The following is a 20,036-nucleotide window of genomic DNA, read 5'->3' as shown; positions in this document are numbered from 1 at the left end:
GCAATGGTTTTGAGGCAAAGAAACCTATCTAAATCCATGGTTTTAAACTCTGTTCTTTCCTACTGCAGCTGCACTCTTTACACCAGTCACTCAGAGATCTTAGCAGTGAACAAGTTCGTTTGGGAGATGACCTCAACAGAGAGCTTTCAAGAAGAAATCGGTATGGACAGAGTGTGACTTTGCTTGACAAAATAATGTAGAAAATAGACTTTCCACTCAGAGTACTGGCTCTCCTCCAGACTACAGATTCCTAGTAGATTTTCACTGCTTGGTGAATTCACTGAGTGGTGCTTGTTGGGTAATAACTAGTTGATTTGAGAATCCAGTTCTAGGACTCCTTTGCATGAAACATTTTTATCATGTAGGAAAAAGTGTGAACACTTATCATGTAGGAATTGCAGTTTAAGAACTCACTTTGCCATGATTACAAGGGGTTGTCAGCTTCGGCACGCAAAGAATGACAGGTACCCTATGCAGACATTGTCCTTGTGGGGAGAGCCTATACAGAGTGGGTTTGTGCCCACCTTATTAACTGAAATTCACTTTTGAATAGGGGCTTACTTTCTAATTTGGAGAAATAAAAAAAATAATAGGGGATTACTTCACTCTGTGTTGCCAGCTGTGAGTTTCTCCTTTCTCTTTACACAAAAAGTGGTAATCTAAGAAAACTCAGCAGGCAACAAAATAGAACAGAACTCTGTTTGTTTAGGGGGGTGCATATGCTATAGTGACAGGTGTTACGCAGATGTTACGTTTTATAGGCACAGTGTGGGGAGTGGGATTTGCCAACATGCCTCATGTTCCCATGTTGGATGTCACATTCAAACTGGGCTTAGTCTAGATGGCAGGAAACCTCGGAACTGCAGATCAGATTTTGCAGATCAGAATTATGCACACTTGGCTCTATGTTCATCGGCTTCTATTCAAGCAAGATGTCTGACAGGAGCACATCAGGCTTGTTGGCTCACCTGTGTGCCCCGCCCTGCTCCCCCCTAGCAAATAGACTCTCCCTATTAAGGGTAATGGTGTCTGCATAACATTAATAAATTTAGTTCTGCAATGTTTTGTTGACTTAAAAAAAAGGCAACTGTCTTTTGTTTGCTGGAAAATAAGTTCATGGCTAGTAGTACTGAATAAAGCAGTGTCCCGTTTCTTTGTTTATAACTTAGTTGTGTTGCTCTACTGGAAATTTGCTATGCGAGAGTTTCATCTAGCCAGAAGGGCTGTGTCCTGAAGTAACGACACTTTAACAGTAATGTTAAAAGAATCATTCGCACGATATATTTAGAAATGGTTTTCGTTTTGTTTTCATGCTTCCTTTTGCAAGAAGAACTGATGCAGAAACAAAAAGGATGTTGGAAGACTTGTCTGACAAACTGAACGAATCCCAAAGACAGGATACGGTGAGTGCCTTGAAAAATTGGCATTTTGTTGTGGGGTGGGATGGAGGTGGCTTCTTGTAGGGCTGCTTTGCCATACTCTGTGCAGTTTGTAAACCGTATTGCAAACGATGGCATGTTAAAGCACCCCTAGAGCCAGGCAAAGTCTGAGCTTGTTAACTTGCTTGCCCTCTTCTCTTCTGTATATAATATTAAGACTGTCAAGTTTGGATTGTCTAAACTGGGTCAGTCAAAACATTAATCTCCTGCGCAACTGGTGCTTGGCTCATGGACTGTTGAAGAAAGTGGATAATAGTAGCAGCCCTTCACGTTGGGATAACCCTTTCCAGTGTTTCAAGTTCTTCTTGTGCATTGCAAACCTTACCTTACGGTGTTGTTGTAAGTCAAGTCAGTATCATTACCCCCCATATTGCGTATTGCAGGGGGTGTGTGTTGAGCCTGAGAGGGAATTGGCTTGCCTAAAGCCAGCTAGTGGGTTTATGGCAAAAAAGAGATTCAAGCCAGGGGCTTCCTGATTCACAGCTCATCCTCTTATCCATTGGACTGCACCAGCTCTCCGTAAGACAAGAATGGGAAAACAGCATATAGATGTACTTAAGGACACGAGAGACTTTGCCTTCACTGCTAAATACTAGTACCAGAGATGACGTGTGATAAATGCACCCCTACAATAAAAACCCCACAATAAGAGGCTCTTGCAGTTTACAAGCTGGTGTGGAGGAGGTAGAAAATGCTGGGTGTTCCTTGGTCTTGAGGAAAGAAGGAAAAAAACAGAATCATAGAATTGCAGAGTTGGAAGGGACCCAAGGGTCATCTAGTCCAACCCCCCTGCAATGGTGGGAGCAGGGCTGGGGGTGGGTGGGTTGGAGTCTGGGCAGAGAAATACAGCAAGTAGCAGGCATTGGAAAAGAAGGAGCAATGGCAAATAGCCCACCAAAAGGACCACCCAGCCCTACAGCTATAAACTCATGAGAGGATACAGTGGTACCTCAGGTTACATACGCTTCAGGTTACATACGCTTCAGGTTACAGACTCCACTAACCCAGAAATAGTGCTTCAGGTTAAGAACTTCGCTTCAGGATGAGAACAGAAATTGTGCAACGGCGGCGCAGCGGCAGCCGGAGGCCCCATTAGCTAAAGTGGTGCTTCAGGTTAAGAACAGTTTCAGGTTAAGTACGGACCTCTGGCACGAATTAAGTACTTAACCTGAGGTACCACTGTATTAGTATATTTGGGAGGACCGTAGCTCACTAGCAGGGCATCTGCAGAAGGTTCCGGGTTCAGTCCCCGGCACCCACAGGGAATGTCCCCTTGTCTGAAACTCCTGAGAGCTGCTGCCAGGCCGTGTAGATAACATTGAGCTAGGTGTACATAATGGTTTGACTCCATGTAAAGCAGCTTCCTATGTTTTGAATGATGGACTCCTCCTCTCCTGTTTATTTTGTTGCTTTCTTTCTTGATGTGATGCCCTCTTGCTCAGAGGCCCATGTTTTCAGCAATAGTACTGGCGCTATTAGCACGAGAGCGGGAGCGCTTTCTAATGTCCCTGACGGCCTTAAGTTTTTCAGCTTCTCCTGGTCAGCCGCTCAAATTCAACAGAATGGACTTTCCCCCCTGAGGGACAAATGACATGTTTTACTGTAGCAGTATTAAACAATGCCCCGATGGATGCTCCTTGCTTGCAAAGGGCTCATAGGAGGAGAGACAGCGGATGAGTGGGGATTAAATTCTGCTGCCTTGGCTGCGCGATCCTGTTCCCTCCTGAGAGGAGAGCATGCAGCCAATGGAGGCTTAAACCCCAGCCTCCTACCCAACAATAAGTCTTGGATATATTTATTTGTGGTGACCCACTATACAACTCTCCTGCTGGTTATAAGCAATCTTACGCAGTGCTCAGATGTACCTCAGAAAAGAATGGTTTGACATGGGCAGCAATATGTAACATGCAACATTGCGACAACCAAACTAACAAGGACGGCTGTGGATTTGTCCTTGAAGAAGATAGCGATGACAACTTTTATCCTTAGTTAAAATATTTGGGAAAACATACTTCAGCTTTCCCTATTCTTGAGGATTTGTGGAGGACGTTTTGACAACAACATACCAACTTAATAAAAAGTGTTGTCATGGAATCAAAGCACTCTTTCATTTTCATCCCCTTGGCTTTTTATTGCACATAGAATCCGTTGCATCTGTCAAATTGTTTTACTCAGTTTGTTGCTCACACTTGAGTATTACATGTTTTTGCCTGTTTATCTTTAAATGCTGAAGGTGTTTTTTTTTCCAGAGGAAATGACTTATTACTGACAACAATCATGTCTAGAAATTTTACCACAGTCATAGGCTGTAAACAAAGACAGTGCCTAATTTAATCCTTCAAGGTGATACCTCCCTTTTGTAAAGATCTGGAAGGATATATGTTGACAGATTAAGTGGGGTGAGGTAAGAGAGTATTTTATACAGTGGTACCTCAGTTTACGAACTTAATCCGTTCCTGAAGTCCATTCTTAAACCAAATCTGTTCTTAAACCGAGGTGCGCATTCCCTAATGATGCCTCCCACCGCTGGTGCCCTTCCACCGTCTGGCTTCCGTTCGTAGACCGAAGTAAAGTTTGCAAACCGGAACACGACTTCTGGTTTTGCGGAGTTCGTAAACCGAATAGTTCGTAAACGGGACTTTTTGTAAACCGAGGTATGGAATGTTACCTCAATTGCTGCTCAGTGTCAGATAGGGGGCTATATGATGAAAAATTTACTGTGTTAAACAGAAGACAGGCTTTATTTTGGCTTCTCTGGACTATTGTCCAAAAATAAAATCTCAAAATTAATTTTTTCCAGCTCATGTGACCTACTCCTGACATCAGATGGACCGAAAGGCTATAAAAACAACCCATAACTACAACCCTAATTCATTTATTTAACCCAAATAGTAATGGCCACCCATTCTGGCCCATAGAACATTTGCGCTGTGATATCAGTATGCGCTTTTTAAAATTATGTGGATCTATGGAATAAAGATAATCAAAATGCAATCTAAAAAAAAGAAGACATTTAAAAGCTTGCTTTTCATTGTTCAGAAGCCCTAAAATCAAAACAAATCTCAGTCGGAAAGGCTGAGTTTTTGAGAGTTGCATTGAAAGACAACCCATGGAAAGCCTCAGGGTTAAACTCAACCCCCTGCATTGCAGCACAATCTGCAAATGAGAAAACATCATGGAGTGACATGTCTTCAGATTATTACTTGTGTAATGGGGGAACCGCTGTGTGTAAAATTAAATACTGACATCAAAACCTCACAACGTTATCATTCCCTGTTGGCTTTGCAAATAATAATAAAAGAGTTACATAAGTCAAAGGGAGCTGTGAAAATGTGTGTTTGCGTGTGATACAGGTGAGGCAGTAGTTGTTGGTTTGTTTGTTTTTAACAAAAAAAAGTCTTTAACTGAGCAGGCCTCAGCCTTATGGATGTCTGCTATTGGAGGTAGTAGGCCTCTGAATGCTGCTTGGTGGGGATCAGAAGTGGGTGAGTGCTGTGCTCATGTCTATCTTATGAGTTTCCTACTGAGGCATCCGGCTGGCCCTCTTACTGGTAGAGCACGTCCTTTGCATACAAAATTTCCTAAGCTTCAGTCCCTGGCATCTTCAGTTAGTGATGGGAGAGGCCTCTGTAGATAAGAGACAGAGATGGATGGACCAAATGGTCTCATTCTGTGTCAGGCAACTTCTGTGTCCCTAAATGTATCTTTTAAAAATAATCGTCTCTGCCCCCAAACCCAGCCTCTTGCCTTCCACAGATTTTTTTTTTTTATAAAAAAAATATCATTTGCAATAATTTCTAGCAGAAGGCTTATTCCATTTCCGAAGAAGATATTCAGGAAGTTTCGGAAAGTGCTGAGATGAGGGACACTTGTGCCAACTGGGAGTCTTCATTATTTCTACAAATTTACAGTACAATGCAGTATGATGTTAGCATGCAGGCAAGTACTGTCAACATAGTAATTAAAACTGATCTGGAGCTGCCAAGGCAAAAAGAACAAAGAACAATTTTGTGGCACACAGCTCTGTTTGTTTGTTTGTACTTGTTACGTTACAGTGATTAATTATTCTTGATGAAGTTGGCCGATTTTGTCTACGCATGCCAGAGGATCCATGCAGAGTGGGGGAATCACTGGCAAGCTTGTGCAGGGCGGGGGCGGGGGGCAGCCCTCAGGCTTTGCAGAAGTGCATAAAAACCTTTATTTTTGTGGAAAGAAACTAAGCAGAGGGAGGACTGAAAAGAGCCCAATGAGGATGAAACATGCTTAGCGACTACAGGATGCTGAGTGTTTGTTGGGAAGCTGGGGTGGGGAGAGCAAAAAACAGTGGAGGGGAGAATGGACTGTCCAGAAAGAGGGCCTAGGTGGCTGAAACCCCAAACACGGTCAGTCTGCGTGCCAACATTTTCTTGCAGGTCCCATTACATAGAATCATAGAAATGTAGAGTTGGAAGGGATCCTGAGGGTCATCTAGTCCAACCCCCTGCAATGTAGGAATCTCAACTAACAAAACAACAACAAATAAACCTATGGTCATGTAAAGCATCATTAATAAACACACGAGACGTAACCGGCTGTGTTCTTAAATAAATAAGGTATACTATTCATTGTATCAAATTGTAAAGTTCAACAGAAGTAACTCATAAAGCTCAACAAACGAACAAAGCAGAAGACGCAGTGGATCAGATCATTCTCTAGTCAGTTCTAGTCAAATCCTTTCACAGTAGTAGCTGCTATTATGCCATAAGATCCACTGTCTTGTAATATCACACATGTGCTTTAACTACTGATGAAGCCCAGGATGGCGAAACAAGCCCAATATTCCGGAAATCCTTGTCTAGACTCTGTGAAAGGATTTTGTGGAACTAACAACCTTTCATGTGGATTGTTTGGACTTTATGAACAGACAGGTGGAATAGACACCATTACATGGATGGACCTTATGCATGAACTGACTAGAGAATGATCTGATCCACTGGGTCTTCTGCTTTGTTCGTTTGTTGAACTTTATGAGTTACTTCTGTTGAAATTTACAATTTGATACAATGAATAGTATACCTTTTTTATTTAAGAACACAGCCGGTTACGTCTCGTGTGTTTATTGATGGAATCTCAACTAAAGCATCCATGACAGATGGCCATCCAACCTCTCCTTAAAAAGCTTCAATGCAGGAGAGGCCACCACCTCCTGAGGGAGTCCGTTCCACTGCTGAACAGCTCTTACTGTCACAAAGTTCTTCTTAGTTGGAATCTTCTTTCTTGTAACCTGATGCCATTGCCTCGAGTCCTACCCTCCAGAGCAGGAATAAACAAGCTCGCTCCCTCTTCCCTTGAGATATTCAAAGATGACTGTCATATCTCCTCTCAGTCTCCTCTTTTCCAGGCTAAACATCCCCAACTCCTTCAACCGTTCTTCATACGGCTTGCTTTTCTTTTTTCTTTACCGTTTACGGTTTGTGTGCTGTTAGAGATAAATGCAATTTATTATTATAATTAGGAAAATAGGAAGCTGTTTTATAGTGAGTCTATGACCGCTTGTCCATGTATCTCTGTATTGTCTGCAATGACTAACAGTGTTTCTCTAGGGTTTTGGGTAGGGAACATTCTTAGCCTTAGCTGGGGATTGAACCTGGGACCTTCTGCAAGCCAAGCAGATGTCCTGCAGTGGATTTCTGTATCTTTTGTTGCCATGTCTATTAAAATGGCTGCTCTCCAGGGGCGTGTGGGCTTGTTGATTATGCTGCTAAGAGCCTGTGACACTTACACATTTCTTTATCAGATGCATGAAAAGGACAGTAAGGATGTTGGATATATATAGAATGTGTGATTTGTTAAGATTACTTTGTAAACCTAAAGGGGGGGAGAACAGCTGTTAGGGCTGCTTCAAACTGTGTTGATACAAATCCTGAAAACTCATTTGAATTTTATCATGCATATATATCACCCTGAAACATGGGTGGCTTTGAAGGGTTTGCGAGAAGAAATATATGTTTCCCTGTACAAAAGCTGAGCATTTTGTTTGGAAAACTCTGGCATCTGAGGATTTGCAGTTATTAGCCCTATTTTAGTTCTTTGATCTCTGCTCCCTGCGCTCCCCACATATGAGATATCTGCATTGAATTAAAGTGCCTTAAATTAAATTGCATTGAATTAAAACAGTAGTAGATTAGTATTATCTGTTGTAATAAAAGAGCAACATTATTTGCACTTGAATTTCAAATCCATTTATTTGTCTAAGGAAACTAGGAAGGATGCCCATTCTCAGCCTTGAATTTTGCAATAATTAATAAAACTGCAATCAACTTACACAAACACTGTAACTATTTTGTTTTAGCAGAGAGCAGGTATGGGTTTTTTTTTTTTTTTTGCAGATGACGTAGTGCTGTATTTAACAAATGCTCGCAGTAACAAAGATGAAATTGATAAAGTTGTTTGGTGACATACATAAGCTTAGACAAAGCAGCAGTTATTGGATCATATGTTAAGAAAGAATTTTGCATCAACAATAACTTGTTCTAAGTGAGTCCAGTCACACAACTAGGGGTATTATTTAAGCAAAATTACGTTTTACAAGAATACCTTTCCAACTTGGATGTTGAAAAAAAAAAAGGAATTATATTATGGGATAGAATTTTAAAATAGCCTTTTTGAGGCAGACTTAATGCAGCCATAATATTTTTCCAGTTTAACTTCTAGTGCTGAGGAATTTTCATGTTTCGTTAGGTTTTAAAGGAGCAGCAAGGAGTGCAGAAAAAAGGTCTCAGTTTATTTTTCATTACAAACAAGCAAGTTGTGAAGGGACAGATGAGGAGTTTGGTGCGGTGTAAAGGGAAGGGGGTTTGGCTAGGTGTGGGGGAAGGGCAGTTGGCAAAGGGGTTGGTGGATGAGCTGACAAGTGGAATGAGCAATGGGGCATCTGCCAGTTAATAAAATTTATGAAACCAGCTTAGTAGAAAGTGGTAGTTTGAACAATTAATGAAATTATAAATCGAAGGCTTGTGCATGATCCAGCAACGTGCCCCCATATTATGAATTGAGCTTTCCCAGAAAATATGCATGTATTCCCTTTTGTGCAGGTGCGCTGATGGGATCTTTGCTTGCACATAGCAGCTTTGGAAACTTCTACAGCATTAGCTGGAGAATTGGCATCTCCACACCCTGTCCTGCTGCCAGGGATGGTTCCCACAGGTGCTTAAATGCACATGAGCAGCACCAGTTTAATAGTTGTCATTGAAACAGTGCTGATGGGTTGGGGAAGGGGGTGGAGGCGAGCTCCCTTCCCCAGACAGTCACAAGTATTGATTGTTTGGGTTGGGGATGAAGGCATCTCAGAGAGTTGACTCTCACCAGCGCTTTGCGGAACATGGCATGCCTTTGCCTTTTGGCTTCTCTCTGGGAATCTGCTTTTGCTGCTGTGGCTGAATAGTTTAACGGTGAGAATTTGGGAATGGCCATGAGGACTGTTTTGGCCTCAGCAGCTAGTCTTGGCTTCTGCTGTGTCTTTGTATAGTCCTTTGTCCAAGTGTCCTTATACTCTACCCAGATGACCTTTGGACTGTGAAGTCTAGGTACTCTGCCTGAGATTTAGGCTCTAGGCCCCTCTTGAGCTTTAAAGAGAGACTGGGACTCTGGAGCGAAGCATCAAGAAGCAGTGTGAAGACCCCTTTCGCTGTGAGCGAAACTCATAGGTGTGCAGCGTAGGCAACCAACAAAGGTGCCACCATCTTCTGATCTTGTGCTGGTCTCAGTGAAGCGTGGAATTTCAGAGATTTATAGACCTGATCCTCTATTGACAAAGGGCAGGCCATGGAGCAGGGGTGGCTAACCTGTGTCTTTCCCTCTCTGGTTGGGCTCCCCCTCCCTTCAGCCCTTTCATGTGTGTGCAGCAGGACTCTTGACACTCTCCTCACCTCCGGCAGCATCCACTTGTGCTGCTCAACAAGCTGTTCTTGAAACTCGAGGGAGCTTTGTGAACAGAGCTGGACAAACTGTAAGGACCTGTGACCTAAATACAAATGAGGAACCCTTGGCTTGCAAATGGATGCAGTGGCGCATTCTCAAGTGGGTTTTCTGATTCTACTGCCGTGTGTTTTGCAGAAGCAAAATTCCGTCTATTGTTGGATTGCATTTGCTAGAGGAGCACAAGCCCGAAAACACCTGTCTCATGTCCGACGTGTGTAGTTGTGCTTTAGCCTTGTATGCTGCCATTGCCTGCATAAGGGGCTGGTTGTGAGTTGGGGCAACTGTCTCCCCGACACTTCTAGAATACAGCCTCTGCCCCCTCCTTATTTGGTGTTTCATCCTTGGAATTCCTGTGTTGGAAGTTTACGTATTTTTATTCTTTTGACTGAAGTTCCTGTTGATTGCATACTGTGGATTGCAATTTCAGTTCTCTCAAGTTCTGTTCCATGGCTACAGCTGCTTAGACTTTTAACTGCCCTTGACTCTAGCGTGCTGTTTTTTAAGTACTTGTAATGATTGGTTTCTTTTGGAGCGTTGCTTGAAAACCTTCCATCTAATGTTGTTTGAAAAGTAATTTGGCTCCAATAAATCGGGAATTAACCTTCAGTAATCATGGATTAATCATCCATTCTTGATACTTTTTAAATGTCTTTCCCTAAAAGAGAAAGCAAGGAGTGTAGCTCAGATTGCTTTTGCAAAGAACACAGAATGCCAATGAAATAAAGGATTATATATATATAACAATGTTAGTTGTTTTTAAAAACATGGGTTCGGTTCCGAAGAACCGTGAGCAGAAGGGGGAAAAGCATTGCTGCTGTTTCGTCAGCTCTGTGATGCTGCACTGTAAAAAAAAAGTCTCCCATTTGCATGCGTTTAAACTAGGAATTGCATTATAACGTGATTAGCAAGGTGAACAAGGAAGATACAGGGTGTTCAGCATATAAACTCTAGTTGCTCATTGAAAAAGGCCTTGTGCAAAGTCTTGCATAAGAGTCTGAGCATTGGCAAGGACTTTGCTGAATTTGGGGGTCATTCCTTCCACATCCTCCTTCTTCCAGGTTGTAAACTGTTCTTCCATGAGTAGGTGGTGTTTTTGGCGAGCGAAAGGGCACTTTGAGACTCAAGCCAAGGAGATGACATTGGTGTGTTCGGTTAAATTATGAATTTAGTGCTGACCTTTTTGTTGCGGCAATTCCAACCAAGTGTAAATGGTAAAGAAGCAGTTTAAAGACGGTGGAAACTATAGTATATTTTCAGTAAGTACAGACATTTTGGAAGGAAAAACACAACCTATACTACATCTAACCTTCATAATTGTGGACGTTGGTTATGATTGTAGTGCCAACTCCAAATATGACTTAACATTTATTGTTTGCAAATCATATGGATAAATGTTGCTGCAAAATGTACTATGACGCCATGAATACAGTTCTGCAGCATGGAAACTGCAATAAAAAGCAATAACTACCATAAAGCTATAATAAGTCCCATGTTTGCATAGAATGTTCAACTCCCTGCTCACTGCTAGAGGGCAGTGTCTGCAAATAGATGAGGAAAGGAAAGAATGAAAACCGCAATCTAGGGAAGTATTATTTTCCTGTTTTCTTTCCCTGTAAAGCAAAGAAATAATTACAGCAAATAATTCTTCTGATCATATTACTGCAGTTACTGATTCATTCAGTCATATTTTTTATTATTTTAAGGCCAGAGGCTAGTCTAATTCAGTTCTTGATTTGTCATTTAGCAAAGTTACAACAACAAAAATCCTGGCAGTGGCATATGGAATTTCAGTGTGGTTTCACAAAAATCTAATTTTCACATTATGGTAAGTTGTCTCTGATCCAGTTCCACATGTGTACAACCAGTGACCCTAGATGGGGTTGCACATTTCCATCCATATCAAAAGACTCATCCTGCCATTCTAATGTGGTCCAAATGTGAGTCTTGTCATCCAGATGCACATTTGCACCTGGAATACCTGCAGGCTTGTGAAACCTGCTTCTTCCTATGAATCTCTCTTTGCTCTGTTAGGGTGGCAGTGTGATCATACTTGACCAAGGATTTGTCAACACACACACACACAATCACACACATTTTGTTTGAAGGCACATGGCGCTGCAACCTTGTTGTAAATAAGCAGGTCAGGATCTGAATGGGAGACCACCTGGGGACGCATTAAGCTTCACAAGAGAAAAATTTGTAAGAAGTATATTGCTGGATTCTAAGACTAATACAAGTTCTGCATATTTTATTTGTCATAATTATATTTGCTTTTTTGAGTTGTGAGAAATAGCTATGCAGGGCAGTGGAGCCTCACTGGTGACCAGATTTCCAGCTCATTCCAATTCTGGCTTCTGAGGCTTCTCCGGGTTATATGCTCAAGGCTGTGATCAAATGTTCCTCCTCCTTTTTTCTTTCCTTTTAAGAAGATGAAAGTTGAGATTCTCCTCACCCAAATGCTGCACATGTGCCGTGTGGGCGCAGACATGCCACACGCAGACATGATAAAGGCCTGTTCCTCTGAAGCTTTCATTTCCTGCCTTTTGTGTTCAAATATTTTGGAGGTCCCAAGTCGGAAGGTGGTTAGATTGGTCTCAACTAGGGCCAGGGCCTTTTCAGTACTGGCCCCGACTTGGTGGAACGCTCTGTCACAAGAGACTAGGGCCCTGCGGGACTTGACATCTTTCCGCAGGGCCTGCAAGACAGAGCTGTTCCGCCTCGCCTTTGGTTTGGACTCAGTCTGACCCTTATGTTTCCCTCCCCTTATGGTTTTGATCTATGGGCTACTTTTAAAATGAGGCTGCATTTTAAATTGCATTTAAACCTGTATTTTAAATTGGTCCTCCCCCCCCCATTATGTTTTCACTGTAATTTTACTGGTGTTAGCCGCCCTGAGCCCGTCTCTGGCTGGGGAGGGCAGGGTATAAATAAAATTAATTATTATTAACCTTGTACTCGCATACAAAGCACTACATGGTAACATGCCTCATGTGTGGCAGTGGTCAACTGGTCAAAAGAACCCAGTCTGTTACCGAAGAGATTTTGGGTTTTAGCAGATGCAGATTGATTGCAATGCTTTTTAAGTTCTTCGTGGCTCAGGTTACACCCCCAAGTGAATTAAGCAGCACTCTCTGTCTCAGCTCCACCCAAATGCCCTGGTCAAGGCCCTGAAATTAGGCAAGGGAGAGAAAGACTTACAGAATCATAGAAATATAGAATTGGAAGGGACCGTGAGGGGTCATCTAGCCCAACCCCTTGAAATGCATGAATCCTGCCCATAACCATCTCTGGGTGGGCTTGAACCACAAACCTTCTGGTTAACAGCCAGACGCACTGACCCACTGTGCCACAGACTCCGAAGAAAATGCTGCCTTCGGCCGGGGTCCCATGTGAATCAAACCGCACAATGAGGCTCAGTCTCCAAACTTCCCAAGGCAGCCCAAATTTGTTTGCTGCATTTATATACCGTATATACTCGAGTATAAGCCGATTTTTTCAGCACATTTTTGATGCTGAAAAAGCCCCCCTCGGCTTATACTCGAGTGAGGGTCCTTTCTGGCTGCTCCTTCCTCCTCCGCCTTAGCCGCTGTCTGTGGCGGCGGAGGAGGAATGAGTAGCCCGAAAGTAGCCTTTCGGGCTGCTTGTTCTTCCTCCGCCACTGCTGCCACCACCAGGTTTGTGGTGTGGTGAACCGGTTTATACTTGAGTCAATAAGTTTTCCCAGTTTTTTGTGGTAAAATTAGGTGCCTCGGCTTATATTTGGGTCGGCTTATATTCGAGTATATACGGTACCATCTTTCTGCCAAGGTACCTGAGGCAGTTTACATTTTAAAAAGACTAAGACAAATAAATGGCATGGAGTGCAAGGCTTGGGGAGGTGGGGACAGTCCAACTGGAGCCGGTCCTGTAGTTGTCTTTGCTTACTTGCTTTGCTTTCTTTGTCCTTCCCATGGGGCAGGTGTTTCTCTTGGCCCTGTGAAGGGAGGTGGTGTTGGAGGGCACAGACGACCTGAGTGGAGCTCCCCGCTCTCATTTTTCCTCTTCTTTACCACAGGCAGATAGGCATTTCATTGCTAACAAACGGAGGACTTCACAATTGTACTTAGGCCTTTGCATTTACTTTGCTAGAAAAACGAGCGGTATTTTTTTTAACTTTCAATACCGTGCTAACAGAAGAATTTCCCTTCTCCCCAACCCGCCTTTTTCATTGAAGGTGTCGGAACAGGTGGAGAGGAGGCTTCAGGAGATAGAACGAGAAATCCGCTCGGAAAGGCAGCTTGTTGAAAGACGTCAGGATCAGCTGGGACACATGTCTCTGCATCTGCAGGAGGTATGCAAAGCAGTCGAGTTTTTTTAAAATACGTACAGAACTGCATATCTATCTGGTCCTTGCTCCCTGTCTAGTCTGAGCTAATTATTTCAAGGAATGACTGCCATTTTTGCAGATGCATTTTGTTGTGCATCAAGCGAACTGTCAGACAGCCATACATGAAAGGGGTTCTCTTCCCTGAGGCAGCGAGTATTTAAAGCGTTTTTTGGTTCTGAGCAGGCTTTGGGGGGTTTTTTTGTGTTTCTTTTTAAACATCTTCAGTTACACCTAAGATTTAAACTGTTAAAAATGCTGTTAACAACCACCTTGTGAATACTGCTCTCTTGAAGCCTAAATATGATGTAATGAATAGCCGGTTTCCTCGTGCTGTATAATCAGCTTTGCTTGAAGCAAAATGCATCTGGCAGAGTACAAGAGTTTGTGCTGTGGAGACAAACTGAGCTATTGTTCGCTTTTTGAAAAGGCAAATTAAGGCCCTTTTGGCCCTCTCTTAGAAAAGAGTGTGTGAAATGCCTGCAAGAGTGGTAGAGAAATTACTCCACCCTAACACTTGAAAACCTCGGGGAGATAAAATGCGTACTTTGTAATTTTAGATTTAATTTAAGTGCTTGGGCGATTATTTGGATAGTCATCTCTGACTGACTTTACTCTGGTGTCTCACAGAGTCTATGAAAAGTTTAATTTCATATTTGGTTGCCTTAATACATGTGGTGACCTATGTGCTTTTTTTAAAAAAAAGGCAATTGCAGATTATACAGTGCAGTATAAGCCGGTGAGGATTAATTTAGATTGACACTTTCTGTTCTGAAAGAGTGACTCTCCTTTCGGAGGTCACATTAAAGAAGAAAAAGAGAGAAAGTAGCATACATTTTAATTTGGGTAAAGATTCATGTGCTCTTCTTGGGTCAAAGAGTTTTGAATTCTCTCTCTGTCTTTAAATTTCACGGAATGGTGGTAAAAGGTTGTGATCCATTAGAGTGGAGAGGAAATGAAGGTGTTTGAGTTCTGCACAGTAAATTCTCAAATGGGCTAGCAATTTTTTATTTTTTCCAGATGTTTGTCACTTTTTCAGGAGCTATGTGCATCTTTTGGTACCGGCAATAGCCAATTGATTTGCAACCGCGCAAGTGCGCATTGCACTGAACCCCAAAGTGACTTTAAAAATGGCAGGTGTGGCCCTAAAAGAACCCAGGGAGGGCAAAAAAGAAAATGTGAAAACAGTGTCTGGCTATCCCATGAGCCTTTGTAAATGCAATTTACAATTTGCACCGACTTCTGAGGCATGTGGAGAGTTATTGAGTTTGAGCAAGGAGGTTTGGAGGGAGCGATTCTGGTGTTTTCAGGCTTTGCCAATTGTGTTTCAATTATATGCAATTTCACTGATGAACGCGATGCCTTGGAATGTAACCTCCGTGTAAATTGGGAGTTGCCTATACAGTGGTACCTTGGGTTAAGAACTTAATTCGTTCTGGAGGTCTGTTCTTAACCTGAAACTGTTCTTAACCTGAAGCACCACTTTAGCTAATGGGGCCTCCCGCTGGTGCTGCACAATTTCTGTTCTCATTCTGAAGCAAAGTTCTTAACCTGAGGTACTATTTCTGGGTTAGCGGAGTCTGTAACCTGAAGCGTATGTAACCTGAGGTAGCACTGTACTGTTGTTTCCAAACCTCTGTATGCATTTTTTAAAAAGAACAATAGCAGGGGTCCACTGCCAACCACTGCAGCCCCCTGGCCCAGCTTCCTACTCCTGGCTGTCATTTGCCTCTGTTGGAAGGTTGCAGAGCTGATGAACCAGGGGTTGTGTTATGTTCTTACCACTTTCCCTTAACTGTGCTTATCATGAGGCTTTGGTCGAATAAAAGAAATTTGACCAACACTCAAAGCCAAGGGATGCCACTGTATAATAAAGAGTGGTTTGCCTGGCTTGCACCCCAGGGAGGTAACTTTGGTTATACTAACACAGCGGTTTGACTTCACCCTCAGAGGCGCACTCCATTGTCTCTTGCGACAGACAGAAGCCAACTAACTAACTAACTAACTAACTAACTAACTAACAGCTAGTCAACACAACTATGTATTTAGGGTAAGAATTGATTTCCTGCCATTTGAATTGATTTACATGGGATTAAATTTGCTTCTCAGAGTTTATTTATCTTTTCAGTTGCTTTCAAATCTTTACGACGCCAATGCATTTTGAGAAAAAAAAAGCCTGCAGAATCTTTGTGGCCACTAGGAGCCAGTGTTTTGCCATCCGTGAAGAGCAAGGGGGCTGAGCAAATCCCATTTCACAGTTTCAAACCTTGTTGAAATGTGCTGAATTTCTTTTCTCTTTTTAGTAGTGATGGCATAGAGGTGCACATTTTATTTATACCCCCTACGGTCCGGCCTGCAGTTAAACGTGTGATTTCTTTATGCATGTTGCATTCTGGAGTGCTAATTGTTGTAAGGGCACTCTAAAATCCTTTCCAGTTTCTCTTCCCACTCCCCAATTTTGTGATTTGGACTTTTGACATTTTTATGTTTTTCTTGAACTAATGCCTAAAGAGAGGCATTAGGGGAGGTGTGTGGAGGGGGGGGCAACTGAGCTCCTGGGTGTTGGGGTCATTTCTTGAGGAAGTGAACATAATGCGGAACTGTGTATTCTGTGCTCAGGCAAAGGGTCTAACTAGTCCAGCATTTTGTCCCCAACTGGTTCCCTGATTGGCCAACAGTAGCTATGGTGAAAATAAAGAGTGAGCTGAAGATCACCTTCCCACAACACACTGTCTGCATCCCCTAAGACAGTAGTGGGGAATCTGTTGCCCTCCAAATTTTGATGGACTTCAGCATCAGCCAGCATGTCCCAATGGTCAGCAACGATGCAAATTGCAGTTTGGCAACAGCTGAAGGGACCCCTATTCACCACCCCTAATCTAAGAGGCATTCCCCAGTTCAGGACTGTAACTGGCTTCTCCCCCTGTCCATTCTTCAGATCTTCTTGCATTGCTCTTCTAGTCTCATTGGAGAGAAGTCCTCAGTCCCCTACAGCTGGTCCTAAGGGCCAAAATGGGCTATTTATTTATTCATTCCTTTAATTTGTCAGTCACTTCATCTTGCCTAGGGCAACCCAAAGCGACTTCCAACCAAACAAATAGACAATAAGCCCCACATAGACACGTTAAAACCAAGAGGAAGGAGAAATGCATTAAAAAGATCCCACCCACAAAGGGATGCACTGCACAAATATAATCCAGAGATGGATTAAAGTGTGATAATGTAGTGCTAGACAGACAAATGGATGATGGATATGTTCAGTGCCCAGAGCCATCATTTCTGGCCCTGCCTAGCCCTGGACGTGGCACAACCCTTCTTAATGCAGCAGGAGCCTTGACCTCCTCCAGTGGTGGAGGAGAAGAGGATGCTTCTGGTGCTGTGCTGCATAGCATCTGTTCCCTCTCAGTGTCTCCTGGGCCATGGAAGTACCCTCTTGCTTCCATGAACTTGTCAGGTGGTAAGCAGTGGGGCCTGTAGACACCTGGCTTTTTGCCTCTTGTCAGTGCTGAGTGATTTTTATCAAGGAGAAGAGTTGTGCTGGCTGGGCGGATCATTGAAAATACTTGCCAGCCGGGCCCAGGGATGGTGGTGTTTCTGAGGATGCTCCTAACCGGCCTGCACAACTTAAATGTTTTAAGTAAGGCCCCCCCCCCGCAGGAACTTACATAAGATCAATGGAAACAAGACAGTCCCTGCCCACAAGTTTACAATCTAAGGGTTGCTTCCTGAAGTCACACATGTCAGTTCTTATATTGATCAGCTGGAATGGAGGGAAGGAGGAGTCAAGCAGAGCTGATCTCAGCAGGGCTGATGGAGTGGTCCTGCTTTCCCCCTCTCCCTCTGCCAGGTGGCAGTTGATGGAGGAAGGAGCTAAATGGGGCTGGTCCTCCAGGCAAGCTGATGGAATGGTCCTGCAGCCCCACCTTTCCTTCTGCTATAGCTTGACAGAATGCTGCTGCTTGGTCCTCTGTAAAAGGATCTTCCTTCTCATGGACCTTTGATGCTGTCAGAAGTGTTTTTGAGAGTCAACGTGTTGAATAACAGCTAAATTGCACTCCCGAAAATTGTTGGTGAGGCGAGTCTTCCTGCTGCAGAAATGATGCTTATTCTTCCTTGGGAAGGATTCTTTTTCACCTTCTTCTGTATATTTGGCATCCCTGGTTTTAATAGCACCATCCATCAATTTACTTGTGATTCATGTTTGGCTGATGGGTCTGCAATTTCCCAGGCTTAGGAGAAGAAAAGCTTCTTATTACATGCATGTCTTGAGGATAACCCTATTTAACAATTACTGTGCCTGTAGTACGCACCTTCTTATTTATTCTTCCATAACTTTTAATTAGAGAAATATAGCAGCAAACACAATTGCTCTTGACACCGTATGACACTGACTTTGTAATTGCTGTAGCTCTTATCTGAACTCGATTTGTCACTCCACAGCATTATCGTAGTTTACTTAGATAGTTGGCTCTTTGGGGGAAAGTGTCTGTCATTAACATTGGGGGTGTGTTTTTTTTTAATAAATAAGTTTTAAGTGTTATGCTCTTTACAACACTTAGGGTAATCATAAAGGACTGTTTTCCTCTATCCAGATGATCACTTTGAAGAAATTAAATAGAAGCCTGAACAATGGGCTGATTCCCCTCCTTGGTAAATGTGGGCTGGGATCCAAAGCGCCGCTTGAGGCATTCCCACAAGCTTGAGCACGCGTGGTAGGGTTTTCTATCACAGACTGCTTTTGAAAGTCTCCTTGGTTTCAAAAGCAGCTTGCTGTGTATGGCGGGTGTCTGCTGTTTTGAGAAACACAAATCCAAAGCCCCTCCTTCTGATCATGCAGAACCAGATGTGTGGGTCTTTGGAACACCCCCTTGGTCCAGTAGGAGGCTGGCAGTATGCTCCCTTGGTTGTTCAGCTTTGGGAACTTCTGAATAGGCAAGGCTAGGCAGTGGCCCCTAGCCGGAATTAAGATTGCCGGAAGAAATATCAACAACCTCAGATATGCAGATGACACAACATTGATGGCAGAAAGTGAGGAGGAATTAAAGAACCTTTTAATGAGGGTGAAAGAGGAGAGCGCAAAATATGGTTTGAAGCTCAACATCAAAAAAACGAAGATCATGGCCACTGGTCCCATCACCTCCTGGCAAATAGAAGGGGAAGAAATGGAGGCAGTGAGAGATTTTACTTTCTGGGGCTCCATTATCACTGCAGATGGTGACAGCAGCCACGAAATTAAAAGACGCCTGCTTCTTGGGAGAAAAGCAATGATAAACCTAGACAGCATCTTAAAAAGCAGAGACATCACCTTGCCAACAAAGGTCCGTATAGTTAAAGCTATGGTTTTCCCAGTAGTGATGTATGGAAGTGAGAGCTGGACCATAAAGAAGGCTGATCGCCGAAGAATTGATGCTTTTGAATTATGGTGCTGGAGGAGACTCTTGAGAGTCCCATGGACTGCAAGAAGATCAAACCTATCAATTCTGAAGGAAATCAGCCCTGAGTGCTCACTGGAAGGACAGATCGTGAAGCTGAGGCTCCAATATTTTGGCCACCTCATGAGAAGAGAAGACTCCCTGGAAAAGACCCTGATGTTGGGAAAGATGGAGGGCACAAGGAGAAGGGGACGACAGAGGACAAGATGGTTGGATAGTGTTCTCGAAGCTACCAGCATGAATTTGACCAAACTGCAGGAGGCAGTGGAAGACAGAAGTGCCTGACATGCTCTGGTCCATGGGGTCACGAAGAGTCGGACACAACTAAACGGCTAAACAACAACAAAGGCAGTGGCCTGGTTTGGATGTACAGATCTTGGGTTAGATCTCTGGGACCTGTGCCAGCTTTGTGCCTGCAGACTCCGACATATGCTACTGCCAGCTCTCATAGTTCAGTGGTGGAGAATCTGCTTTGCAGGCAAAAAGTCTTTGGTTCAATCCCCAATATCTCCAGGCAGGATTGGGAATGGTTTCCCGTGTGAAACCTTGGAGAGAGCTAGATGGACCAGGGGTCTGACTCGATATAAGGCGGTTTCCATTGTTTTCCTCCCTTCTCCGCACACTGCAATTAACCCAGGAAATCCACTCAATGATTGTTTCCTGTTAAATCCAAACTCAAAACCTTTGATTATTAAGTTGGGAACGAGCTAGGATCTTCAACCATAGTCTGAAGTCAGTTCTTTATTTCTGTTAGGTCACAAGTGACTGATGCGAGTATGCTATTGGCAGAGCAGTCTAGGCAAAATAGGTTTGATTTACTTGCAGGTGTGGTATGTGAGAGAC

At 43.2% G+C, this 20,036-nt stretch overlaps 1 protein-coding gene across 8 annotated transcripts in view; it reads left to right on the top strand.

Moving 5' to 3' along the window:
* Window positions 1–20,036, top strand: part of CEP128 (centrosomal protein 128) — a 221,780-nt gene that overhangs the window by 10,201 nt on the left and 191,543 nt on the right. For 5 of the 8 annotated variants that reach the window (XM_083611525.1, XM_083611523.1, XM_083611520.1 and 2 more), the window contains exons 6-8: window positions 69–160; window positions 1,328–1,403; window positions 13,612–13,728. In XM_083611525.1, the coding sequence (XP_083467651.1) occupies window positions 69–160; window positions 1,328–1,403; window positions 13,612–13,728 (285 nt within the window). The remainder of the gene's footprint in view (window positions 1–68; window positions 161–1,327; window positions 1,404–13,611; window positions 13,729–20,036) is intronic. The other 3 variants (XR_014547550.1, XM_083611522.1, XM_083611526.1) reach the window with 1 other exon arrangement.

Source organism: Podarcis filfolensis (assembly GCF_964270895.1).
Source record: "Podarcis filfolensis genome assembly, chromosome: 1".
In the NCBI taxonomy this organism is placed as follows: Eukaryota; Metazoa; Chordata; class Lepidosauria; order Squamata; family Lacertidae; genus Podarcis; species Podarcis filfolensis.
The sequence above is the reverse complement of the archived record's forward strand: the minus strand, read 5'-3'. Positions and strand labels throughout refer to the sequence as shown.